This window comes from Prionailurus bengalensis, chromosome C1 (assembly GCF_016509475.1).
Source record: "Prionailurus bengalensis isolate Pbe53 chromosome C1, Fcat_Pben_1.1_paternal_pri, whole genome shotgun sequence".
NCBI classification, from domain to species: Eukaryota; Metazoa; Chordata; class Mammalia; order Carnivora; family Felidae; genus Prionailurus; species Prionailurus bengalensis.
Window position 1 is genome coordinate 52,247,084 of NC_057345.1, and position 27,541 is coordinate 52,274,624.

Consider the following 27,541-nt stretch of genomic DNA (forward strand, 5'->3'; position numbering starts at 1 on the left):
AGATGAATTTTTTTTACCTTGTATAACATATTTTTTCATTTTAATTAAATGAGATGTTAAATTATAAGTCTGTTTCTTGAATATTGATTAATGGAATGTTGCTTTTTTTTTTTCTAGGTATTTTAACAGTAGTGATAACAATTTACAATATTGGGGATTGGATTATCCACCTCTTACAGCCTATCATAGTCTTTTATGTGCATATGTGTAAGTTTTTTGTCTTTAATGTAACTCTAAATGTTTATGCGCTTAACAGGTTTAGTAAGAAACTGTGTGATCTGGCTTTGTTGAGTAGAGGACAGATTGTTTGTACCTACTTTTGTATTGTGGTTTGTAAAGCATTATATCTTTGCAGTCAGGTTGTAAGTTAACTATCAAAGTTTGAACATTTCCATAATTTCTTTGGAGGATAGGCTAGAAAGAAATGTAAAAATCTACCTTTGTTTTGAAGCACAGATACTAGTAATTACTCATGGACTACTGACAAATACATCTAATATGGTTAGTTGTGTATGCTTTTTTTTATGGAATGGTCCACAGTGAATGAAAAAGATAGAGGTCCAAATGGTATTCTGACTAACATGTCAAGTTAGAAACTCTAATTACTATGGTGTCTCACTTAGGATTTAAGATCAAGGTTGGAATTCCTTCTCTTTTAAAGAAATAGAATGGTTGGGGCGCCTGGGTGGCGCAGTCGGTTAAGCGTCCGACATCAGCCAGGTCACGATCTCGCTGTCCGTGAGTTCGAGCCCCGCATCAGGCTCTGGGCTGATGGCTCGGAGCCTGCAGCCTTTTTCCAATTCTGTGTCTCCCTCTCTCTCTGCCCCTCCCCCGTTCATGCTCTGTCTCTCTCTGTCCCAAAAATAAATAAAAAATGTTAAAGAAATAGAATGGTTTATAGAAGATTATGAAACTTCTGTTTGGTGGAGACTCAGTTTTGCTCTTTTTTAAAAAAATGTTTATTTATTTTGAGAGATAGCATGAGTGGGGGAGGGGCAGAGAGAAAGGGAGAGAAAGAATCTCAAGTAGGCTCTATGCTGTGTGGGGCTCGGTCTTACGAACCGTGAGATCATGACCTGAGCCGAAATCAAGAGTAAGATATTTGACTGAGCCACCCAGGCACCCCCAGTCTTGCTCTTTAATAGTATCCCATTTCAGACTTGAAGTGTGCTAGCAAAAATTTGAGGAACTTATTCATATTACTTTCCAAGCTCAAATCTTATTTGGTTTTTATTTTTCCTTTATTCATAGTTTGTGAAAATTAGCTTCCTGGATTAAAAATAAGTCCCTAAAGTTTATGATAATCAGATATACTTTGTAGTGCTCAGAGTAACATAATATGGTTGAAAATTTAATTTATCTTTAAAAATTATGTTTACTGTTATGCAATGATTTATAATTAGTAGCTATTGCTGATTGTTATGATAACTGAGAAGATTATAAACTATAAAAATCCTTTGGTCAATACTAGCATGTTGTCCTTTACAAAGTATGTGTTTAATAAATGAAACATGACACATCAGATTGTTTTTATACTGAAAGAATGGTGAACGTAGGGATTTTTGTGACATGTTACATGGTTTTGTTGGAAGGTGAGTGAGGTAGACCCTGTGTTACAGCTTAAGTCAGTTTCACATGATTAAATAAAAGAGTGAAGCGTAAGAGCAATGGCCACTTCTTGAAATAGATTCATATGTCTTCAGATGTTCTTATGGCTAAAAGAGATGAGTAATACTGTATGTGTATATATGCTTTGATTTTTCAGGGCAAAGTTTATAAATCCAGACTGGATTGCTCTCCATACATCACGTGGATATGAAAGTCAGGCACATAAGCTCTTTATGCGTACCACAGGTAAGAGAGCAAAGGAGTTGATTCTCAAAGCACATTTTGATTTTTAAAAAAATTGTGAACAAACTGATAGAAAATTCTATTACTCTTATTGACTTTTAATATTGTGTAACTGTATACATATGTATAATACATGATCAAATGTATATGTAAGCTGAAAAACAGAATAGGAATAATTCTGGGTGCTTTACATTTATTATTATCTCTATTCTTTCAATACCCAAATGAGCTAAATACTGTTACTATCTTTACTTCAATCTAAGGGGGTGGAAGCACAGTTGAGTGATGCTAATAGCTTACCTGAGGTCAGATAGCCATAAATTGAAGTTTTAGTTGTTTACTGCTGTGTTAATATTTTTATTCCAAATTCCTTTCACCTTTTTTTTTTTTTTAATTTTTTTTTCAACTTTTTTTTTTTTTTATTTTAATTTTTGGGACAGAGCGAGACAGAGCATGAACGGGGGAGGGGCAGAGAGAGAGGGAGACACAGAATCGGAAACAGGCTCCAGGCTCCGAGCCATCAGCCCAGAGCCTGACGCGGGGCTCGAACTCACGGACCGCGAGATCGTGACCTGGCTGAAGTCGGACGCTTAACCGACCGCGCCACCCAGGCGCCCCCACCTTTTTTTTTTTTTTTAATGTTTATTTTTGAGAGAGAGAGAGGAAGAAAGAGAGTGAGAAGGGGAGGGGCAGAGAGAGAGAGAGAGGGAGAGAGAAAGAAAAACAGAGTCCCAAGCAGGCTCTGTGCTGTCAGCTCAGAGCCTGACACGGGGCTCAAACTCAACAAGTCAGGAGATCATGACCTGAGCTGAAATCAAGAGTTGGACTCACTCTTAACCGGCTGAGCCACCCAGATGCCCCTCACCTTTTTCTTAAAGTAAACCTTGTGGTTATATCTTATACATTGTATTGCTGTGCATTTTTGCTAAATTAAATAATCCATTCAACAGGTGTATATTGAGCATGTATTATGTGCTCTTCTAAGAGCTTGAAAGTAGTAAGATTAGGTTTCTTTAAAAGCTTTACATGATTTAGACTTTAATGCTCTGTCTTGGCCTTTTCCTTCATTAGTCTGAATTTAGTTGGAGTTTGTTCTCTTCATCATTCATCCAGTCATGAAATCTGAGGCCCAAGAGATAATCTGTCTTGTCTGTCTTTCCCTCTGCCATACCATTTTCCTTTCCTCACAGAGCTTTAATCCTCTCTGAACTGCATACTCACTGGAGGATTATTTAGCTTCTGAACTAATACCTGTATCTGGGAACTCACAACCTTTAGAAACAGTCTGTTGTATTTTCAGAGGGCCCCAGTCACTCAACATTTCCTTTTTATGTTGAACCTCCACTTGTCACTTTAGGTTCTGTTTCCTTAGGCTACATAGAACAAGTCAGATCCTTTGTATACCTAACACCCTACAGACATTTGAAGTCACCTCTTCTCTAGGTTAAATATTTTTAGATACGTTAGCTATTTCTTAGATGGCCAGCTTGTTGAATGTGATTATGGTTTGAGGCCTCTGGTTGTGCTCCTTTGAATATGTTCCATTTTGTCAGTGTCATCTTAAATGTGGCATCTGGAGCTGAAAATAGATTGCATGCTTCTAAAACTGACAGTTTACTGTCATTTACCTTATTCTGGACACTGTAGTTAGCCTGGAACAACAAAAAAAATAGTCTCGTTGGGTAGCTATGTTGTACTGTTGAAGAACTTAATGTATTTGTATTTCTTTGTTCTAAAAGAACTGAACATTCCAAATTATGAATTGGTTTTTTTTTAACTGTTTTTTTCAGTTTCCTCCTTACCTGGGTCTGTCAAGCTCTTTATATGCTTGTTAATTAGCAAAAGTTTATGTAGTTTTATAAATACTAACATTTAAAAAGGATTCATACATGAATTGCATCATTTGAGGTATACTTCATACCAGAAAATTTGGAATATACAGATGCTGGCAAAAAAGTGTTGTTTTCCTTTGCTTTGAGTATCCTTAAGTCTAAGTCAGAGCAAAGAGGGAATTAATTTTGGATACATCTAATTGATTTAATGTGTGAATTTATTAGAGAAAATTATGAGACTTTTAATTAGAGTTGTAGCACCATAACAATTGAAATTAGGCACAGGTGAAGGGAACGGACAGGGTGAACTGTGTAAAGCCTTTGTCCAGAGTGGGTGAGAGCCTCCTGTTAACAGAATTTCCACTCAGGGTTAGAGTCGGGGGAGGATGGCTTTTCAATGTTATTGAAAATCCCAGCAGACCCATGTTTAAAATGATTTGGTTGCTTTTTCAGTGTTAATTGCTGACTTGCTGATTTATATACCAGCAGTAGTTTTATACTGTTGTTGTTTAAAGGAAATCTCAACTAAGAAAAAGGTAAGTTTTAAAGTTAACCTGACATTTCATCTCTGAAATGTTTTATTAGCTTCACTATTAAAGTATAGAGCTTACAGAAGTCATGCTTTGGGGAATAGGCTATTGTAGAACAGTGATTCTTTTGTCAGTTAAACTTACCTTAGACTAATAATTGCAATGTTCAACTGTAGTAATAAGATGCCTGGGATCTAGATGTTATGTACTGCTGGATTACATAGCATACCGAATTTATAGCTTTACTGATAAATCTGAATGGTTTGTGGGAAGGAAGGCATTTTGAAGAGTCAGTGTATATTGTCTTATTCCCACTTAACAGATATTCCTTCGGGTCATTTTATACAGGTTAATCATTAGATTGACTTCTTTGATTTGTATATCTACACGTGCTTTCTCTGACAAATACCTGTTAGTGATTTTTTTTCCTTATTACTGAGGTATCTTATGTCACCTCCATGAAAACTTCAGTGTTTGGAGAAATATTTTATAAAAATATTTTATAAAAATTTTGATACATTACAAGGTGAGAGGGAACATTTGCTATGTTGAATCAAACAGTAGTCTTACTCTGATTTGAGTCACATGACTTTAAAAAAAATTTTTTTTAATGTTTATTTATTTTGAGAGAAAGAGAGAGAGTGCAGGAGGGGCAGAGAGGAAAGAGAGAATCCCAAGTAGGCCTGGCACTGTCAGCATAGAGCCTGACGTGGGGCTTGAACCCACGAAACTGTGAGATCGTGACCTGAGCTGAGATCAAGAGTTGGATGCTTAACTGACTGAGCCACCCAGATGCCCCTGAGTAACGTGACTTTCTTATTTCACAATGTTTTACTTTACAGGTTGCTAATGCATTATGCATATTGCTGTATCCAGGCCTTATTCTTATCGACTATGGACATTTTCAGTATCCTTTACTAATTTAAAAATGAAGTCAGATGCATATTTTGAGATCTAGGCTCAGGGTGTATAATGTTGTCATCTAGTAATGTCTTATTTGCTAGGGTACTTGCTTATTTAAACTGTTTTTCACAATAATATGATAGAATGTTTTCACCAAGCTTTTACTTTAAGAGTAAAGTACAGATTTATTGAAAGAATTGCTTTTCTTATACCCTTTTGGCTTGGGAACAAAATGTTGGTCACTGATGAGCTTTTCTGGAGACCTGGAAAAAGAGTGCCAAGTATGCTTATGCTCTTCTAACTCTAAAGAGGTGTAACATATCTTCTATCTTTTGTAAATGTCATCTGACACTGACAGAAAGGAAATAGTCATCGAGTTTTTCGAGTTTTAAACCAAGATGTTTCTCTAACAGATAGCGGTAACTGGAAGCTTCAGAGAACTAAAACTGAATAATTAAAAGCTATGTGGATTTTATGTATATAATTTTTTGATATGTAAAGTAAGGAACATTCAAACAAATCTTAGAGGAAAGTTGATAAAATTTGGACATGACCGTCCATTTTATCTTCTGATGTATTAACTATTACTGTCTGTCCCCATCTGCCCCACAGCAACATGATCGATTGATAGCTTTTCCTTTTGATGCCAGTCTGTTTTAGTTATAACAAAATTAATATGTGTATTTGTCAAAGGATTTACAAAAGATTAAATCAGAGTTTTTATTCTGTCCACTTTCCTAGTTGCCTTTTTTGTTTTTTTGCATTCTGGGATCATGGCCATCTGATATTCTGATAATATCAGGAACGCTGAAATAAAGAAAAAAAGAATAACAACAAAAAAAGTTGTTTACAAGATTTTAAGAACTGTATTTACTTTGAAATGTAACACTCTTACAGAAAAGTGCACAAAATGTAAATGTGTGTCTCAGTGCATTGACAAACGATTACCTGGAGTCAAAAAATAGAAAGTTGCCAGGATCCAAAATCTGCACTTGTACAGCTCCTAAGTACTTCTCTCTCCTCCTTTCCCAAAGATAGCCACATACCAACTGATAACACTATAGTTTAGTTTTCCCTCTTTTCTGGACTTAATATAAAAGAGACAACACAACAGGTATTCCTTTGTGTTTGGTGTTTTTGGTTCAACATTTTGTGAGTTTTTTTGTAGTTGTGTGTAGCTGTGGTTTGTTCACTTACATTGCTCTATGTTCTATTGAAAGAATACACATAATTTTGTTACTCATAGACATTTGGATTGTTTCCAGGTTTTGGCTATGATGATATGTTGCTACGAACAGTCTTATAAATGTCTCTTTGTACACATATAAATGTATTTCTTATGAGAGAAATTGCAGAGTTATAGGGTATGTTACATGTTTAATTTTAGATATCCCTGAGTGGTTTTTAAGCATGGTGTACCACTTAACATTCTTGTTAGAAATGATGTTAGTGTTCCATGTACTCATCTTCATCAGTAGTTGGCCATTTTCGTTTTAAACATTCTGATGAATTTGTATCTCCTCTGTGATTAACATCAAACTCTTGAAGCTTTTGGGATTATGTAATTTGGTGGGGACACATTTTTTAACTACTATGTATTTTATTTTCCTCATTTATTAAATGGGGATAATAATTACACTTACTTTGTATACTTTTTTTTTTAAGTTTGTTTGTTTATTTAAATAATCTCTACACCCAACATGGAGCTGGAACTCATGACCCTGATCTCATCAGGAGTTGGATGCTCTTCTGAGCCAGACAGGCACCACATTTTGTGTGCTTGTTTTGAGAATTAATGGATTTTATTATTTATAGCATTTAAAACAGTACCTGGGAGATACTAAGCTCTATATGAGTATTTATTGCTATTATTATCTGTTGTTCTTGCTGCTGCTGCGGCTGCTCTTAACTATTTTTTACTTTTTTGGGCTCTGAAATGATTTGTTCAGGCATAGGTATTTGTGACAATTATTTTGAATACTCTATGTGTCATTTATTTTGAAGACTCATGTTCTTGAGTTCTGGGAAATTCTCAGGTTTGATGATTTTCTCACTTTACTCTTTCTTGAGCTTATTAGACAGATGTTAGAGCTTTCATCTCTGTGTTGAGCATCTCTTTGTCTTTTGTTTTATGGTTTACAAGATTATCTTGACTTTATCTCTAATGCTTCTGTTAAGTTTCATTTGTTTTGTTAATCCTATCTTAAATATGAATTTATTCTTTTTTCTACGATTCCCTGAATTATGTCCATTCTTCTAGGGTGACTTTTTTCCCCCCTTTTCCTTCTGGTTCTTTCTCTTGTCATAGGTTTTTCTTAAATGTGTGTCTCATCCAAGTGTATCTGTGCTTATTTAAGAGTAAGACAGAAAAGAAAGCTGCATGTGAGTTCTCTGTATTTGGCCCACTATAAGGTAAGTGGGCAAGGGGCTGGCCAGTACACTTTGGGGTCCTTAAGTGTCAGAATGTGGAGGTTTGGCACTGTAATGTTAACTTCTACACTAGCTGCCCTAGTGTATTTAGTGTATATAGTTTATTACACTTCTTCGGAGAAATATTCCTTCTGTTCCCTGGGGGTAGGGGATGGGGTAGTGGTGGTAAATATTTGGTTGCCAGATAATCTCTACACAGGAGTAAGATGGGATTTGACTTCTCCATCTAGGCATTTTCACTTAATCCTCCTGTTTTCTTTTCAACATGTTACTCAAGCACCCTAACCTTCATGGTGTTTCCTGAGTGTTCTAGGGGCTTGCAGAGTAGATTGGCTTCTTGGTTGCTTGGGCCTCCTGTATGCATTTTCTAAGCTCTGGCTTCTTCCATCCTATTTTATTTGTTACTGCTTCTGTGTCCTTTCTGTCTTCTAGAAGTGTGTTGAAATCTTTATCTGTTGTAACCCATCTTCCTATTCTTTTTTACAGCTGTGAATATTTACTTTTAAAAATTCCCTATCATTTTAAGGGGGTCTTGGGAAGGAGAGGAGGGCAAACATGAGTGCGTAGCTACCATTTGAGCTGAAAAATTTAATTGTAATGTTGTTTTGCTATAATAAGGTTATTAGTTTCTGATCAACTTATAATATAACTTACTATATTGATTCATATTATAGAGGAGGTATAGTGATATCAGTATGTGTGTGTTTTACTTTGGAGCACTGTTTTCTTGTCTAGATTTTGGTATGTTATTATAGTAATAGTGTGAAATAGTCTAGCAGAAACAACGCTACGTGTTAACTACTTAGTGGTCTTTAAACCTGGAACAAATCTGTTGCTCTATTTAGCAGTCTGATTTAATATATTTGAGGCCATTATATACAATTTCAAATTAGTTTATGACTTCAATACTTTAAATTTCTGTTTAGAAATAGCTTTCATTGTATATATTGTTTTAAAGTCATATAAGAAATATGTTCTATAAAATGCAAGATCTATTTGTTTTAATTATTGAGATAATTTCCTTGACACAGTAACATATATAATTCTGTGAGTCTTGGCTTTGCTTTGTGGGGTGTTCTTGGAGTATCTTGTGACTGGGACCTGCTAGGCTCTTTGGCATTTTGCTTAGCTATAAATTATAAACAGATGGAACTTTACCACTCTTTGCCATTTTTTTGCTTTTTACTCGGCAAGTGTTTTAAAAAAGGCCTGAAAGGAAAGGGGTGAGTGGCTTTTACACTACAGAAGTTTAAAAATTACTTCAGAGAATTTATTTGGCATACTTACCAGGGAGAAGGTGGTCTTTCAATTTGCCTTTAGGTGACTTCTTATTAATGTGTTGGCTCTGAGGTGAGTTGGAAGAGAGATTGTCATGTTCTGTATTATTTTAAATCTTCCAAACTAGAGAAATATTTTGATCTATGTAAATTTACTGGAGGTAATGTGGATTGGCTCTTGTTAGAGTATTGCTATAAGATTTCATCCATTTAGAGCATATTACATTTTATGCTTATTAGAAATACATCCCAGTTTGACATTTTTTTTCATGGCTGATTGGAAAGGCATCTAAGTTAAATGTTAATTAAGATGGTGATAGTCTTTTTGTTAGAGAGGTGTACATCTGAATGATTGTGAATTGCTTAACTCTGATTTGACTAGACTGCCATATTAAACCTTTTTTAGTAGCATAGATTTATTATTGCTGTATATTTGTATTTATCATCTTTAGTGAGACTGAGACTGATTTCTTAGAATTATTAACCTTTCCTTGTCTACCGGTCACCTTTGTTTTTGTTCTAGGTTTGTATTGTTAATTAAGCTAGCTTGTACAGTTGTAGCTTCCTTCATTCTCTGCTGGCTGCCATTCTGTACAGAAAGGGAGCAAACACTGCAAGTTCTAAGAAGACTCTTCCCAGTTGATCGTGGATTGTTTGAGGTATGTTTAAAAACTTTCTTCTTAGGGCACCTGGGTGGCTCAGCCGGTTGAGCTCAGTTGGTTGAACCCAACTCTTGATTTCGGCTCAGGTCATGATCTCAAGTTTGAACCCTATGTTGGGCTTGGTGCTATGCAGAGCCTGCTTGGGATTCTCTCTGCCCCTCCTCCGCTCTCTCTCAAAGTAAATAAACATTTACACAAACAAAATAACTTCTTTTTCATTGGGGCACCTGGGTGGCTCAGTCATTTGAGTGTCTGACCTCGGCTCAGGTCATGATCTTGTGGTTCGTAAGTTCGAACTCTGCATCAGTCTCTCTGCTGTCAGTGCAGAACCCACTTTGGATCTTCTGTCTCCCTCTCTGCCCCTCTATCACTCCCCCCAATAAATAAACATTAAAAAAAAAACCCTAAATTTTCTTCTCACTCTTTTCTTGTTAACACTACCTGTGCTGTGAGTCCTGGGGATTTCATGTAGAAGACACACAAGGAATGTAACTTCAGCTGCACTTCTTTCAGTCATTCCTTGCCAGTTATTTAATCCAGTATATAATCTAGCTCAGCTGTCATTTTCTAGTACATTAAATGAATAGATAATATTTATGCCATCATGAAAGCCATAATTCAATTATACATTTTTATAATGAAATAGGATCCATAGTGAAAGACAGCATGAGAAGTTGTAGCTACAAAGTTAACAGCTTTGTAATCTTTTGGTTTATATTCTCTTTTTAGTCTTAGGAAATTATTTATTAAACTAATAATCATGTTTGCTTCAGCAAGATCTCATAATTCCTTATATAACCTTCATCCATAGTAATTTTTAATGAGAATCTTTCATTTCATTTCATTTAATGCTAGCTTAATCACTCTTGTTAAACTTTTATTACATGGATAATTTGATGATTTAGATTTAGTAATTAAATTAAACAAACCATTTTTCTGAAACAAAAAGGCCTTTTAATAAAGTTAGACAGAGACAACATATTTAGAGATAATTTGCATTTGATAAACATTTCTTTTAAAAAGAATTAGAAAAGTATATCTAATTTTTGAATATATAAATTGCTCTAGATTATCTTTTGGTGGATCTATAGGAGGATGGAACCAGCATTTTGAAAGAGATAAGAAAAGAGTTTTGTGTTGTGATGGAATAGGAATGTGTGACTTGTATGTTGATGGGGATACTGCTGCTACTGATATTGATAATCGCAAATAATCACTATTATTGTCACCACTCTTACTTACTAGGTGCCACATACTTCACATGTGGTTTTATTTGATTCTTACAATAGCTCTGACTGAGGTATCTATTGTATCCACTTTATAGATTAGAAAACTGAGGTCAGATGGGGTGCCTGGGTGGCTCAGTTGGTTAAGCATCTGACTTTGGCTCAGGTCATGATCTCATGGCCCGTGAGTTTCAAGCCCCACATCAGGCTCTATGCTGACAGCTCGGAGCCTGGAGCCTGTTTCAGATTCTGTGTCTCCCTCTCTCTCTGCCCCTCCCCTGCTCACGGTCTATCTCTGTCTCTCTGTCTCTGTCTCTCTCTCTCAAAAATAAAGATTAAAAAAAATTTAGAAAACTTAGGTCAGAGATTCATGTAGCTTGTACATGGCAGAGCTGTGGTTTGAATTTTGAAAATTGTGTTCCTAACTTCTTTATATTTCCTCTAACCTTAAAGCCTATTTAAAGAAAAGTTTAATTCTCCATCTAAACTGCTTGGTTATTTGCCTTGTTTCTATTTCAGAAATAGTATTTATCATGATAATTATAAAAATGAGTATCATAATGTTTGATGGGGTTGCTGGTCACCTCCATTCACTTGTCCTCAAAATCTGAAGAGTATTTTCTTTGATCTGACAGAGGGAAGGAGGGTGGTACAGTTGTCAGTGATGGTTACTTTCTTGATGTTATGCTTACACAGCTGTGAGTTAAGCAGCTGTGTAGAGGATGGGTTTCACGAGCAGAGAGCTGTAGTTACAAATTTAATTTTGAAAGTGATCCTACCACAACTGCTAATGTCTTTAAATGCCTTGATTTATTAGCAATTAACTCTTGTCATTGTTAGTTGCTAGTAAGTTATACTTGAGATAATTTCAGGTATGTGATAAAATGGGTCAAAAATGTATGTTCTATAAATTAGGAAAAAAATAAGATTTCCTAGAAAAATTTCCAAAGATGAATAAACTTCAGTATTTAGGGATCGTGTACTGTTGTTTAAAAAATAATGAACATTTCTTGGGAATGTCTAGATTATGGTTGGCTAGTGATATAGGTCAGTTTGCATTGCAAAAAATGAAGAATTTTTGTGTGTATGTGTGCGTGTGTGTGTGTGTTCCATGGAGAGTTTAATCAACTTAGTTATAAAATTGTGAACAGGAGCTTCATGTCTCAAAAGTTTAGAGATTATGGGCTGTACCTTGTAGAATTTAATATTTCTTTCAGTTATATCAGAATGTAAATTTTTTTTTTAAATATGTATTTATTTTTGAGACAGGGAGAGACAGCATGAACGGGGGAGGGTCAGAGAGAGAGGGAGACACAGAATCCGAAACCGTCTCCAGGCTCTGAGCTGTCAGCACAGAGCCTGACACGGGGCTCGAACTCACAGACCGTGAGATAATGACCTGAGCCGAAGTCGGATGCTTAACCAACTGAGCCACCCAGGCACCCCTCAGAATGTAAAATTTAACAAATCTCTTTTCAGGATAAAGTAGCCAATATTTGGTGCAGCTTCAGTATCTTTCTGAAGATCAAGGATATTTTGCCACACCACTTCCAGATAATAATCAGGTAAGAGATACAAAGTTTGTATATAATGTTATATAAGCTTCTCTCTAAAAGTGTTATGATAATAACTCATTTATCTGACATCATTAGGGAATGAGATGTTTTTCATTAGTGAATTTTCCACATAACATAAACCTATCACTCTACACAACAAAACTTTTATTTGCAATATTTAATGTGATAATCTTTCTGGATTGTTACCTACTTCCCTCCCCCTTAAACAAAGTCTACTAAATAGGATTAAACACTGTCTTGAAGAGTCATGATTTTCAGTGGTGTATATCAATCTGGGTTCAACCAGAGAAGAATCAGTAGGAGGTGTGTGGGTGCGTGTGAATTTATTACAAGGCTTTGGTTTATACAGTTGTGGGGTCTGACTGAAGAGTGTGGAAGTCCATAAGGCAGGCATTCGGGAAGGAGTATCTAAAGGGGAAGGAAAAGCAATTCAAATCCAGTTGCTCTTTGGAATCTGAGTTTAGGGAAGCCCCAAGCCCTCTTTTCTTTTTAATTTTTTAAAATTAGCATTAATTTAATCAACATTTTAAATTAACAGTAATTAACATTAATTAACATTAATAAAAATTGTTAATTTATTTATTTTTGAAAGAGAGCGCACAAGCAGGGGAGGGGCAGAGAGACAGAGGGAGGCTCCAGGCTCTGAGCTGTCAGTACAGAGCCTAGTGTGGGGCTTGAACCCACGAACCGTGAGATCATGGCCTGAGCTGAAGGCTGTTGTTTAACTGAGCCACCAAGTGCCCCCAGGCCTAAGCCCTCTTTTAAGTCTTCTAGGGGCACCTGGGTGGCTCAGTTGGTTAAGCATCTGACTCTTGATTTTGGCTCAGTTTGTGATCTCACGGTTGTGAGATCAAGCCCCATGTGTGGAGTCTGCTTGGGATTCTCTCTCCTTCTCAAAATAAATAAACATTAAAAACACAAGTAAAAGTCTTCCAACTGATTAAGTCAGGCCGTTCAAGAATCTTAGTTTTGATTAAGTTAAAAATCAGCTGAATAGGGACTTTGATTACATCTGCAAAATCTCTTCCCAGCAACACCAGGATTAGTGTTTGAATAACTGGGAGAATGTGTATGTGTGCATGCTACAGAATGGGTGCTGCCTCCCTCTGTCCTCTAGTTCTTTTGAGAATATCCTGTGTAGCCCACTGTAGGAGGAAGCATACTAGAAAGAGAATTCAGGGAACTGTGGTTCAGCTAATCCGGGTTAACAATGCCACAAAGCCACCAATGGTGGGAAAATCAATTATTGTATTGTGTTGTAATACTTGTCTTCAGGGCTTGCAAAAGCTGTTTGCCATGGTACTTAATGGCTCTAGGTGGCTCTACCTTTTGAGTTCCTTTTCCTCCTTGCTCATCAGCCATTACTAGGAGAGGCTCTAGCAGTGGCCCACTCCCTTTCTAACTTGTTCTTTCTGATTGATCATGGGCTTGAAAATCAGGTAGTTAACTTTTGTGAGAAGAGGGCCAGAGAGATTCTCTTGCGAGTAAATGTTATGATTGTTTGTATTATATATTGTCCCTTTTATACCTGGTTGTGTTTTCTTAATTTTGAGTGTTTGATAATTGACTTTTAGTTATCTGTTTTTTGATTCTTTTCTATAAATAACATAAGTATTGTAATGTTGTTTTCTGTATTATGTAATCATGTATATATTAAAGTGGGTAAATATTTCAGTGCATGGATTTTATTTAAATGTTATTTGGTTTTAAATTTAAATTTTAATAAATAAAAATAGGAGGGCCTGGATGGCTTAGTCGGTTGTGTCCAGCTTCAGCTCAGCTCATGATCTCGTGGTTGATGAGCTCGAGCCCCACATCGGGCTCTGCTGACAGCTCAGAGCCTGGAGCCTGCTTCTGATTCTGTGTCTCTCTCCCTCTCTGCCCTGCCCCGACTCATGCTCAGTCTCTCTCTGCCTAAAAATAAAATACACATTAAAAAATTTTTTTAATTTTAATAAATAAAATATAACTTTAATTTTAAATCAACCTAAGTTGGTAAGTAATGTGATCCTTATATTAAAAAAATATTTCCGGGGCGCCTGGGTGGTGCAGTCGGTTAAGCGTCCGACTTCAGCCAGGTCACGATCTCGCGGTCCGTGAGTTCGAGCCCCGCGTCAGGCTCTGGGCTGATGGCTCAGAGCCTGGAGCCTGTTTCCGATTCTGTGTCTCCCTCTCTCTCTGCCCCTCCCCTGTTCATGCTCTGTCTCTCTCTGTCCCAAAAATAAATAAACGTTGAAAAAAAAAATTAAAAAAAAAATATTTCCTTGTTTTAGATACTGCTACCAAGAAAACAAATGTTTTATTTTTATTCGTTTTTTTAGCTTTTGTTTTACATTTTTGAGCCTGCTTCCTGCATGTGTAAAATTAACACTTCAGCCCTCTTCCAAAGGATTCAGATTTACTCTGGTAAGTTTCTTATTACTTTAAATACTTAATTCTTGCTGCAACTGATAATTATATTCTTGCTCTGAATGGGACTTACTGGACTGAGAAATAATACATTCATTTATTTGGTGAGCATGTATTGAGTGTCTGACATACTTAGGTGCTAGGCTGAATGAATAATCAGAATCTTTCAGTTTAACTCAACAATTATTTAACTTCTGCTTTGTATTAGTCAGTGAGGGAATACAAAGAAGAAAAGAGTAGTGACAGACATGTTTAAATAATTATGCTATAAAGCAGATGGTATTAAGGTCTATTACACATTTAGTGTTGTAATAGTGTAGGAAAGGGAGATACTACTTTGGGGTCAGATTAAGAAAATTTTTTTTAAGTTTATTTATTTATTTTGAGTGAGTGAGAGAGAGAGAGAGAGAATATCCCAAGCAGGCTCTGTGCTGTCAGCTCAGAGCCCAATACGGGGCTTGCTCTCACAAACTGAGATCTCGACCTGAGTTGAAACCAAGAGTTGGATGCTTAACTGACTGAGCCATTCACATGCCCCTGGGGGCAGATTTTAGACAGCTTCTTAGAATAAGTGGGATTGGAGCCAAATTTTGAAAGCTGGGCAAGATTTGAAATAGGAGGAGGTTATATAGCAGAAGAGAATGCAAGGGAGGAGGAAGAGCTTGCAGATACAGAGGCGGGAAAGGATAGGGGATGCTAATAATGGTTATTAAACAATGAAAGGTGTGTGTGTGTGTTGAGGTTAGGAGAGGATATAGTGAGAGATAAGAGTCAAAAAGGATCAAACTGGGTAAGACTTTGAATGTTGGATTCAAAAAGTTGGAGTTTGATTTGTGTGCCAGAGGAGCCAAAAGACATCTTTGAGGAGAGTGGACAGATACCTGTTTTAGGAAGATGACTTGTGTTAGTTTGAGGATGAATTGGTTATATTTCCTACAACTTAGGATGTCTCTGAATGGGTTCACAATATCCTCCTTGGCTGTATTTCTGTAGTGTTTAAAATTTTGTTCCTTTGTGCCTTGATCAATAAAATGACATTTTATTTATTTATTATTTTTTAAAGTTTATTTATTGATTTTGAGAGAGAGAGAGAGGGAGAGAGACAGCACGAGCAGGGGCGGGGCAGAGAGAGAGGGAGAGAGAAAGTCCCAAGCAGGTTCTGCACTGTCAGTGCAGAGCCTGTCACTGGACTCAGTCTCACCAACTGAGATCATGACCTGAGCCAAAGTTGGACACTTAACTGACTGAGCTACCCAGGCACCCCTATAAAATGACATTTTAAAAATATCTTTTTAAAATACCAAGAAAATTTAGTTTATGAAAACAAAAGTCTTAGTGGACTTATAAGGAGACAACAATTTAGAAATTATGGTTTCAGTTTGGGGACTGCCACTTATTTACATTGCATTTTGAAAACAAGCCAGCACATAACGGTAAATACTGCAAAAGTATGTATGAGTACCACAGTGTGAAAAGGATGGTTTCATTTCCTCTTTGCTTTTTTATTACTGTTTCATTGACAGCTTCTCTTGTTTCATTCTGAGAGTGAACTCAGCATTGTAAGTCATCGACAGTTAATATTCTATAGGATTTTTAGAACAGAAGGAATCTGGTTAGTAATGCTCTGATGTCTTCAGTAGGCTTAACTTGAAATATTTGCAGGCTTACATGAGATTATGCTATTTTCTAAGAAATAACATACTAATAAAGGTAGATTTCACAGATAAGCAAATGAAATTTCAGAACTTAAGTAACTGTAGCAGTGTTAGAGGTAATTACTTTTAGGATTATAAGCCAGGAAAAACATTTTTTCCCGTATTTTCCTAATTTTTTCTTATTTTCCTAATTCCTATTTCCTAATTTTTCTTATTTTCCTATTTCTGTTTGCTATTTTTTTAAGTTTATTTATTTATTTTGAGAGAGAGAGGGAGGGAAGGAGAAAACATGATTGGGGGAGGGGGAGAGAGACAATCCACTTGGGATTCTGACAGGCTCTGCACTGTCAGCTCAGAGCCTGATGCGGGGCTCAAGCTCACGAACCGTGAGATCATGACCTGAGCCTAAATCGAGAGTTGAATGCTTAACCGACTGATCTACCCAGGTGCCGCTGTTTGCTGTGTTTTAATACAAGCCACTATGTTTAAAAAACTAAAAAAGATTTATATTAATGACTTCTGTAATTTTATTTGTGTTGATGTTTTGAATTTTTACTGATTACTTCTGAGAACTTTGAAATCATGTCCCATTATAATTATTTTCAAGTGTATTCCTTTCAGTAAAGATTGAATTATTTCTCAACATAAGTCTGTAATTGAGGTAGTTGATAGTGTGAACACTAATATATCTATAGCAGCAAAGTGATTGTCTTTAATTTATTCAAGTAGTATTTTTCGAATGCCCTCTAATGTGCGAGGAGGTCCTTTTCTAGGTACTGGTGTGTAAGTGAATGGCAGGTAACCTCCCTGTTCTCTTAGTTGGGGTTTTTCATGCTAGTGGCAGGAAAGGATAAGCAACAAAATAGGTCTGTTAACCAGGAAATATCTGGGAGTGATTAGGATTATTAAGAAAATAGCATTAGGTGAAAAGAGTGCTGATGGATTTGGTTAGATTGAGGTAAGTGACCTTTTGAGCCTAGAACTGAATGGCCAGAAGGAGCCATTCACAAGATCTGTGCTCTGACTTGATAAAATGTTTTTCTTTAAAGCATGAACACATTGGCATATTTGGCACATAGACAGGTATGAAATGGCTGGTATGAAGTGAGTGAGGGAGGCAGTAAGAAATAGGCTGGAACAGGAAGGCAGGACCCATATAGGAGTTTGGATTTCATTCTTAGTGTTCATGGGAAGCTACCTGAGGACCTTAAATAGGGAAATTTACATGATCTGGTGTGGTGGCTGAGTGCACAGTGGACTGTGGGAGGCAAGAGTGTAGTTACCAATTAGGAGGCTGTGGCAGGAGTCCAAGAGAAAGATGAGTGTGGCTTAGACCACTCCTCTGCCACCATCAGCAGAGGGCAGTGGAAAGAAGTAGGTAGATAATGTATTTAGAAGGTGGTGTAGATAGGATTTGCTCTGGGTTGGATTTGTGTAGGTAGATGTCCAGTATGCAGATCATAACCTTCTGAAAATAGATCTAGATAATTTTGATTTAAAACCCCAAATAACAAATGATTACTTTATAAAATATTCAATATATTTTATTGAAATGTACATTTTAAAAACACTAAAATAGATTTGTCTTGCTAGTTTTAGATTTTGAACTTCTTGTCCTTCAATGCTTTTTAATAAATTAAATTAAATTTAATTTAATTGTTAGAGATTCCAAGGGAGGATGAAGGTATGATTGTTGTGTCTGAAGTATTTCGTAGTTTTGTTTATTCATAACTGAGTCTGAATGAACTTGTTTTTGATGGTTAAGTATAGCTGTGTAATCATTGTTTTTTTAATAAATATTTTACTAAATTTGAATAAAATTATGCATATTAGTGTTGTGTAGGTATTTTCTTTCTAGATAGAAGCTACATTAAGCTTTAAAATTTTACTTAAAATGACTTTATTTAGATTCATATTTAAACTGCTGTTATGATTGACAAGCTGTTATATCTCATTCTTCCCCCTTTTTCCTTAAAGGTTAGCTGTGCACTATCATTCTTTTTATTTTCTTTCCAAGTACATGAAAAGTCCATTCTCTTGGTATCATTGTAAGTAAAAATGTTTCAAGTGTGCGTTTTATTTATTTATTATTATATGTTTATAATATATACATAAATTTGTTACCTACATATAATCACCTAAGTGACAAATGTTATGTAGTTGGATAAAATTATTCATAACATTGTATTTTTCCAGAATGATTTCTTACAATTTTACTTCTTTATAAAATATAATATTTTAAATTGAAAAGTCTTCATAGAATTATTACTGACACACTTATTTCTGTCTGTTTCTTCATATATATTTTTTATATGCTAATAAAAATATGTCTTCTAAAGAGCTTTTCCTCAGATTGGAGGCTGTTTATCATCTTTGCCTTTTTCATTTCATTCATTTCCACATCTATTCAGTAGCTTTGTTCTCTGTTCTTTCACCTCTTGAGGGGCTTTCATATGTTGGCTCTGTCCTGTTTCTTCTGTCAAAATCTTTGTTTAGACACAATTGGCCATTCTTAATCAGACTGCTTTGTTTTAAGAGCATTAAAATTTTTTCCTGGTCATCATAGTTCATCATAGATATTGGGTGACAGTGGAGGTATATTATCCCAACATTAAAATAGTGTTTACCCAGAACACATTGGAATACTTGAATCCTGCCCTAGATCAATCCCAGCCTGTGACTCTTCCATGCCTTATCCTGTGTTCGCTAGGTTCCTGTGGAAGAGCTATGGACAGAATAACCAATGACAAATGGAAAAAGTATTGCTTTTGTTAGGTGGAGCTTTGGACTAAGATCTCAGTGCAGAGCTTGCTCTGAGCTGGGCTGGCCTATGTGGAAGGCTTCTTTGCTTGAAACAAAACTGTCTCACATCATTGCAGACTAGGAGGACAGCTTAGTGTCATCCTCTAAAGTCTAAACCTGAGTTAGTTCCTACCACTATTAAGTGAGGCTTGGCTGACCCTCCACAAATTCCTGGTGCCAGGTGATGGAACTATGGAAAGGTTTGCTTTCAAATTCCCCAGAATTTCTACCCCATACAAAGGCAGCCCATTCAGTGATCTATAATCTGACCGTACATAGTAGCTCTTGGGCCCTGAATTTCTTTTTTTTTAAATTAAAAAAAAATTTTTTTTTAACATTTATTTATTTTTGAGAGAGAGAGAGGGGCAGAGAGAGAGAGAGAGAGACAGAGCATGAGTGGGGGAGGGGCAGAGAGACAGGGAGACACAAAGTCTGAAACAGGCTCCAGTCTCTGAGCTGTCAGCACAGAGCCTGATGCGGGGCTCGAACTCACACAGCGCGAGATCTTGACCTGAGCCGAAATCAGATGCTTAACTAACTGATTGAGCCATCTAGGCACCCCTGACTTGATGTTTTAAAAGGATCCACTCTGCTTGTCAAATTATACACATTAAATATGTGCGATTCTTTGTGTATCAATTATACCTCAATGAAGTTTAAAAAAAAAAAGCATTCTGGCTACAGGTCGAGAATAGATTGTATGGAGCAAGGAAACACAGAAACCACTTAGAAGGCTGTTACCATAATCCAGGTGAGAGGTGGTGGTGATTGGGATCAAGGTAGTTATAATGGAAGAAGTGAGAAGTGGTCATTGTGGATATATAAATAGAGCCAGAAGGGTTTCTGATGATTTGTATGTAGTATGTGAGAGAAAAAGAAAAATCAAAGGTGTGTCAATGGGTTTTGGCTTGGAACTAGAAGGATAGAATAGTGATTGACTGAAGTCGGGAAGAATGCCATTGAAACAGGATTAGGCTAGGTGTACACCTGGTGAGACCAGGTTCAGTGTTGGACAGATCTTTGGATATTGAAGCAGAGATATTGGGTTAGCATTTAGATTTAAGTCTAGGTTGGATATATGAGAGGGGTTTGAGCTAAAGATAGAAATTTAGTAGTTTGTCAGTAGAGAGGACAAAGTCAGAGACTGGATGACGTAATCAAAGGAACGAGTATATATAGAGACAAGAACCAGGGACTGAGTCCTGGGCCACACAATGTTAAGAGGTCTTAGGAGAAGAGGCAAATAGGAATGGTTAGTGATGTAGGATGAAAAACCACAAGGTTGATATCCTGGAAGCTGACTAAAGAAGATATTTAAGGTCATGGGTCACCTATCTTACACCATTCGCAAAAATTAACTTGAAATGGAGTAGAGACTTAAATGTGGGGTGCCTGGATGGCTCAGTCAGTTGAGCATCTGACTCTTGATTTAGGCTCAGGTCATGATTCCAGGATCATGGGATAGAGCCCTGTGTTGGGCTCCATGCTGAGTGTGGTGTCTGCTTAAGATTCTCTCTCCCTCTGCCCCCTGCCCCCAATAATAAAAAAAGACTTAAATGCAAGACCTGAAACCATAAAACTCCTAAAAGAAAACATAGGGAAAAAGCTCCTTGACATTGGTCTTGGCATGATCTTTTGGATATGACACCAAAAACACAAAGAAGAAAGGGAAAAATAAATAAGCGGGATGACATCAAACTAAGAAGCTTCTGTATAACAAAGGAAATGAGTAACAAAATGAAAAGGCAGTCTGTGGAATGGGAGAAAATATTTGCAAACCATATACCTGATCAGGAATTAACACCCAAAATATATAAGGAATTCATACAACTCATTAGTAAAAAAAAAAACAATTTTATTGAAAATGGTCAAAGGACCTTAATAGATACTTTCCCAAAGAAGATATACAACAGGTACATGAAAAGGTGTTCAACATCACTAATCATCTGGAAAATGCAAATCAAAACCATAATGAGATATCACTTCACACATGTCAGAATGGTTCTTATAAAACAGACGAGAGAACAAGTGCTGGTAAGGATGTGGAGGAAAGGGAACTCTACATTCTTGTTGGGAATGTAAATTGGTATAGCCACCATGGAAAGCACTGTAGAAGTTCCTCAAAAAATTAAAATATTACTATATATTTTGTATATTTCATATAATTTGAATCATACAATATGTGGCTTTTTGTGCCTGATTTCTTTTATGTAATATTTTCAAGGTTAATCCATGTTGTAGCAGGTATCAATACTCATTTTTATGCCTGAATAATACTGCATCGTATGGATTTACTACATTTTGTTCATCCATGCATCAATTGGTGAACGTTTGAGTTTTCACCTTTTGGTTATTGTGAGTAGTGCCACTACTGCATATTCGTTTGAACATTTGTTTTCAGTACTCTTTTTTTTTTTTCAAGTTTATTTATTTTGGCAGAGAGAGAGAGAGAGCATGTGCGCACAATGAGGGGTGGGGCAGAGAGAGGGGGAGAGAGAATCCCAAGTAAGCTCTTTGTTGTTAGCACAGAGAGCCTGATGCAGGGCTCAGTCCCAGGAACCATGAGATCATGACCTGAGTGGAAATCAAGAGATGGATGCTTAACTGACTGACCCACCCAGGTGCCCCAGTACTCTTGAGTCTATACCCAGGAGTGAGATTTCTGGGTCATATAGTAACTCTATATTCAACTGACTGAGGAACCATGAAACTTCCACAACAGCTATACCATTTTGCATTCCTACCAGTAATGTAACGTATGAGGTTTCCAGTTTCTGTGCATCCTTTCCAGCTCTTGTTGTTTTCCTTTTTTCCCCCATCCTAGTTGTATGAAGTGGTATTTCATTGTGGTTCTGATTTGCATTTCCCTAATAACTAGTGCTTTTGAGCATTTTTTTAAAGTTTTAAAATCTTTTAAAAGTTTTCTATTTTGATGAAGTTCAATTTATCTATTATTTCTTTTGTTGCTTAGGCTTTGGTGTCAAGTCTAACAAACTATTGCCAAATCCAACATAATAAAGACTTAGTCTCATGTTATTTCTAAGAATTTTATGAATTTAGATCTTATATTTAGGTTTTTGATCCATTTTGAATTAATTTTTGTATATGGTATGAGATGGGTTCTTTAGGTGAGTTTTGCTGAAAAGGGGAGAAAAAATAAGAGCAACAGCTGTTAGAGAAAGTAAGAGTCAAGTGAGTTTTTTTTTTTTTTAACATTTATTTTTGTGAGAGAGACAGAGTGAGTGGGGGAGGGGCAGAGAGAGGGAGGGAGAGAGAGAATCCCAAGCAGGCGCTGCACTGTCAGCACAAAGCCCAATTCAGGGCTCGAACCCACAAACTGTGAGATCATGACCTGATCTCACAAGAGTCAGATGCTCGACTGACTGAGCCACCCAGGTACCCGTTTGTTTTAAGATAGGAGAAATCATGGTGTGGGAATGGTCAGCAGAGAGGGAACATTGATGATAGAGGAGGGAGGTAGGAGTTGTTGGAGCAAATTCCTTGGAAAGGGAGGTGGGATAGGACCTAGAGCACAAATGGAACTGGCATTGGACAGATGCATGCGTTTTCATTTTAATAAATAGAGGGAATAGGGTAGATAGGTACAGATGTTGGGGAGAGAGTAGATGTGATGGTGGCATCTGTGAAAGTTCTTTTAATTGCTTCAGTTTTCTCAGTGAAGTGGAAGGCAAGGCCATTGGGCAAGAATGTGTTGGAGCTTTGGGGATTATGAGGAGAGAGAAGGGGTGAATTATTCTAAGGAGACACAGAATGTGAACAGACTAGAGAAATACATAGTAGGTGTTGGACACACTCGAATATCATGATCATATATTTAAAGTGAAAATAGTGTGGGTAAATGTTTTTCTCAAGAGCAGTTCCTCACTATGGTTGGAATAAGTACAAGTGGAGAGTTGGGTCTTTCCAGGTTTATGGTTTTGTCTAGTGAGGATAATGGGCTTGCTTGGGGCCTACTAGTGAATGCAGGGCAGTATTATAATGATTGACCTTAGAATTTAAACTGCTTGGTTAAGAAGGGGGAAAGACTTCAAAGGAGTGAGGCAAAGTGAAAAGGTGGTAGGAATAATGGATTGAAAGTCTTGATGGGATAAAAGATTGTTTGGAGTTTGGAGTGCTGAAAATGTAAGAGATAGTGGTCAGGATGCAGTTGATGGGTTGTGATTATGGAGGGTTTGCAGTCCTGAGTATGACCCTAAGGTGTAGGGATGAAGATGTGATCACCAGAAGAGAGGAGCTCCAGCAAATGAGAAGTCAGCATGTTGGACGATCACTTATGTCTATATAAAAATTGCCAGGAATTAAGATGAGTAGGGTTGTAGAGAGTGACAGTGAGGAGTTGAAATGATTGAGTAATGAGGGAAGTGACCTTGTGGTTGGTGGATGGTAACAAAGATGAGGACTAATAGGGATGAAGCCTGATGACATGAGATTCAAAGGTAGAGATTGGTTGGGCCGAGAGAGGGAGAACTGGTGTGGAAGAAGTGATAAAGACCAAGGATGCTATCTCCCTCTAGGTCCATTTGTTTGAAGGCTGTGGAAACAACAAAACAGGCACAGTTGAGAGGGCAGAGGGACAGCATTTTCCTCAGCGGGAGGGAGCCAAGGTTTGTTTTGAACAAGGCGATAAAGGGAAAGATTCAAAGAGGTTGAGGATGCAGAGGATTTTGGTACTTGATTATAAATATTAAGTACCTTGAGGTCAAGGGCTGAGTTATATTCCTCTTTGTATTCCTTTCAGAGTAGTGCTTATACGTAATAAGTTTTCCACAAATGCTTATATTCAGTAAATGAATATTGAATGAATAAATGGGAGTTTTGACCCAGAAAGAGAAATAATGTTTATTGAGCACCTACTATGTGTATATTTTTAACATAAATACATTCTGATTTAAAAAGCATCAAGCAGGGGCGCCTGGGTGGCGCAGTCGGTTAAGCGTCTGACTTCAGCCAGGTCACGATCTCGCCGTCCGTGAGTTCGAGCCCCGCATCGGGCTCTGGGCTGATGGCTCAGAGCCTGGAGCCTGTTTCCAATTCTGTGTCTCCCTCTCTCTCTGCCCCTCCCCCGTTCATGCTCTGTCTCTCTCTGTCCCAAAAATAAATAAACATTGAAAAAAAAAAAGGCATCAAGCAGTGAAACTGAAAGTCCTCTAGTAATTTCTTTTAGTGCAGTAGTTTTCAATTGGTTTGTAACCCCACACTTTACATCTCATATGCTAGTTGATATGGGGGAAAGTCATCCTTCTAAAAAGGAGAATGCTCAAAGCTTCTAAAATAAGGAGACCCAAAACAACTATAACAACAAGTATTGTACACAAGTAATGTACCACAATCACTAGTAAACGTTAGAAACACAGAAATAATCATGTTAAAAAATTAGGTAATACTTGTAAAAAAAGTTCTTTCAACTACTTAACAATACAAGTATTATTTCCATTTACACATAAGAAAAAAAGGCTAAATTAATCATTTGTTCAAAGTCATACAGTAATAAGTGGCAGAGATGGGACTAAGACTCAGGTCCTCTTCTACTTGAACATTGCCACAGTAGAATCCAGAAGGTAATGAGACCAGGGTGGGTGGTAAGGTCACAGAGTTGGGACCCATAATCCTAAACTCTATAATAAAGTTCCTTTTATTGGCATTATGCTTCCTCTTCCTATACTATTGTTCTTTTCCTGTAGCTGCTTCTTACTTTTTTCCCCTCTTTGCTTTTATTCTACCATTATCAGCTTGTTTCCTCTTGTAAGTTTTATCTCTGTTGTTCTTGCTTCAGTGGCAGAAGATGATCTTGTCTGTTACAACTTTAATTTTTAACTTATATTAGTAATATGTATCATGGAGGATCATACAAAAGAAGTTTGAATACCACTATACTGGGAATTGATTTATTTCCCAAGTAGGATGAAACACGAAAAAACTCTATCTCTGAATGTTTGGATCTGTTTATCTGATCCTTTCTTTAAGCTGCTGTTTGTAGGCTAGAAAAAAAATGTTCCATTAATGGAATATTGAAAGAAGCAGTTTTTCAGTTATTATGAGGAGTAGATACCTTCTCTATGTTTAGACTCACTTAGTTTGGATTGATAGGTATTAAAAAAAATGAATCAGTGATCTATATGGAGACCTTACTGGCTGTTTTTTATTTGTTTGTTTGTTTGTTTAGCTACCCCGAAGATCAGACAGATCAAATGTATTTATATTTTTCACAAGAATTGAAATTCTGTCAGATTAAAATATTTTTTTTTCTTTATCATTTTAGACCAGTCTGCTTAGTTTTAAGTGAAATTCCTTTTATGTCTACCTGGTTTTTACTTGTGTCAACATTTAGGTGAGTCAAACCAATATTCATATAGTATTTTCAGTGTACTTCTTATAAACTCATTTAAAGCTTTTTTCAGAGTGATGTGGTTTGAACTGGCAATTCTCATTTGATGTTTTTTCTGTTTTTCCCTTACAGTATGCTACCTCTTCTACTGAAGGATGAACTCCTAATGCCCTTAGTTGTGACAACGATCGCATTTTTTATAGCTTGTGCAACTTCCTTTTCAATATTTGAAAAGACTTCTGAAGAAGAACTTCAGTTGAAATCCTTTTCCCTTTCTGTTAGGAAATATCTTCCATGTTTTACATTTCTTTCCAGAATTATACAATATTTGGTAAGTTGTTCAGGTTTTAAAGAATGGTACTTAGCATGGCACTATTTAAAAAAAATGTAATACCTTTTTTCTTTTATAGCTTTTTTGAGATATAACTCACATAAATTCACCCATAAAGTCCACCCATTTAAAGTATGCAATTCACTGGTTTTAAGTATGTACGTAGAGTTGTACAACCATGACCATAACCTAATTTTACACTATCTCTATCACCCCAAAAAGGAACCCTGTTCCCATTAGCAGCCATTTTCCATTCCACCCTAATCTCCAGCCTTGGACAGCCAGTAATCTACTTTCTGTACCTATATATTTGCCTATCTGGACATTTCATATAAGTGGAATGTATTATTCTGCTAGGGCTGCCATAGCAAAATACCACAGACCAGGTGGCTGACGCAACAGAAATTTATTTTCTTACAGTTCTAGAGGCTAGAAGTCCAAAATCAAGGTGCCTCATCAAGGTTTCTGGTGAGGTCTCTCTTTCTGGGTTATAGGCAACCTTGCTGTGTCCTCATGTGGCTGCTTCTTTGTGTGGGTGTGTAGAGACTTTGGTGTTTCTTCTTCTTCTTTTTATTTATTATTTTTTAAAAATTTATTTTAAAAAATGTTTTTTCTCTTCCTCTTCTTATAAGGACACTGGTCCTATCAAATTAGGGTCCCACCCTTATGACCTCATTTAAGCTTCCTAAAGTTTGTGATTCCAAATGTAGTCACATTGGGGTTGGGGCTGCAACATGAATTTTGCCGGGATATAGTTCAATCCGTAACATGGAATCATAAAAAATATAGTCTTTTGTGACTGGCTACTTTCACTTAGCATAACGTTTTTGAGGTTCATCTGTGTTGTAGCATGTATCAGTACTTCATTATTTTTTATTTCCATACTATATTTCATTTTAATAGATACAGCACATTTTGTTTATTCATCAGTTGATGGGCATTAGGTTGATCCCACTTTTTGGCTGTTGTGAATAATGCTGCTGTGAAGGTTTGTGTATAAATTTATCAGCATATTGTTTTCATTTCCCTTGAATGTACCCTTAGGAGTGGTAGTTCTGTGTTTAACATTTTGAGAAACTGTTGGCCAAAGTGCTATGTGATTTTACATTCCCACCAGCAATATATGCCGGTTCTAATTTCTCCATATTCATGATGGTACTTGTTACTGTCTTTTTTATTATAGCTGTCCTGGTGGGAGTGAAGTCTCAGTGAGGTTTTGATTTGTATTTTCCTAGTTACTAATTATGTTGAGCATCTTTTTATTTGCTTATTGGCCATTTGTATATCTTCTTTGAAGAAATGCTTATTCAAATACTTTGCCCATTTTTAATTGGGTTGCCTTTTTATTTTTGAGTTTTAAGAGTTCTTTATACATTCTTGATACAGGTCCCTTACTAGATATGACTTGCAAATATTTTTTTCATAATCTGTAGGTTCCTCCTTCACTTGTTAATGGTATTGTTTCCAGCATGAAAGTTTTTTTGATTTTTATGAAGTCCAATATGTCTATTTCTTTGTTTTTTGTTGTTGTTATATATATATATATATATTTTTTAAAGTAAGCTCTGTTTCCCTCCTGGGGTTTGAACTCACGACCCTGGGTTCAAGCGTTGCATGCTCTACTGACTGAGTCAGCCAGATGCCCTGTGCTTTTGATGTCTTATCTAAGAAACCATTGTGTAAAGGTCATGATTTACCCTTATGTTTTCT

The 27,541-nt window shown here is 36.5% G+C and overlaps 1 protein-coding gene across 3 annotated transcripts in view; it reads left to right on the plus strand.

The window, feature by feature from the left end:
* The window catches only part of ALG6 (ALG6 alpha-1,3-glucosyltransferase), a 66,116-nt gene that overhangs the window by 31,963 nt on the left and 6,612 nt on the right, over positions 1 to 27,541 (plus strand). For all 3 annotated transcript variants that reach the window (XM_043575165.1, XM_043575164.1, XM_043575163.1), the window contains 11 exons: positions 118 to 207; positions 1,766 to 1,854; positions 4,137 to 4,219; positions 5,056 to 5,120; positions 8,584 to 8,769; positions 9,347 to 9,482; positions 12,191 to 12,276; positions 14,610 to 14,694; positions 18,330 to 18,400; positions 25,435 to 25,503; positions 25,633 to 25,831. In XM_043575165.1, coding sequence (XP_043431100.1) covers positions 118 to 207; positions 1,766 to 1,854; positions 4,137 to 4,219; positions 5,056 to 5,120; positions 8,584 to 8,769; positions 9,347 to 9,482; positions 12,191 to 12,276; positions 14,610 to 14,694; positions 18,330 to 18,400; positions 25,435 to 25,503; positions 25,633 to 25,831 — 1,159 coding nt within the window. The remainder of the gene's footprint in view (positions 1 to 117; positions 208 to 1,765; positions 1,855 to 4,136; positions 4,220 to 5,055; positions 5,121 to 8,583; positions 8,770 to 9,346; positions 9,483 to 12,190; positions 12,277 to 14,609; positions 14,695 to 18,329; positions 18,401 to 25,434; positions 25,504 to 25,632; positions 25,832 to 27,541) is intronic.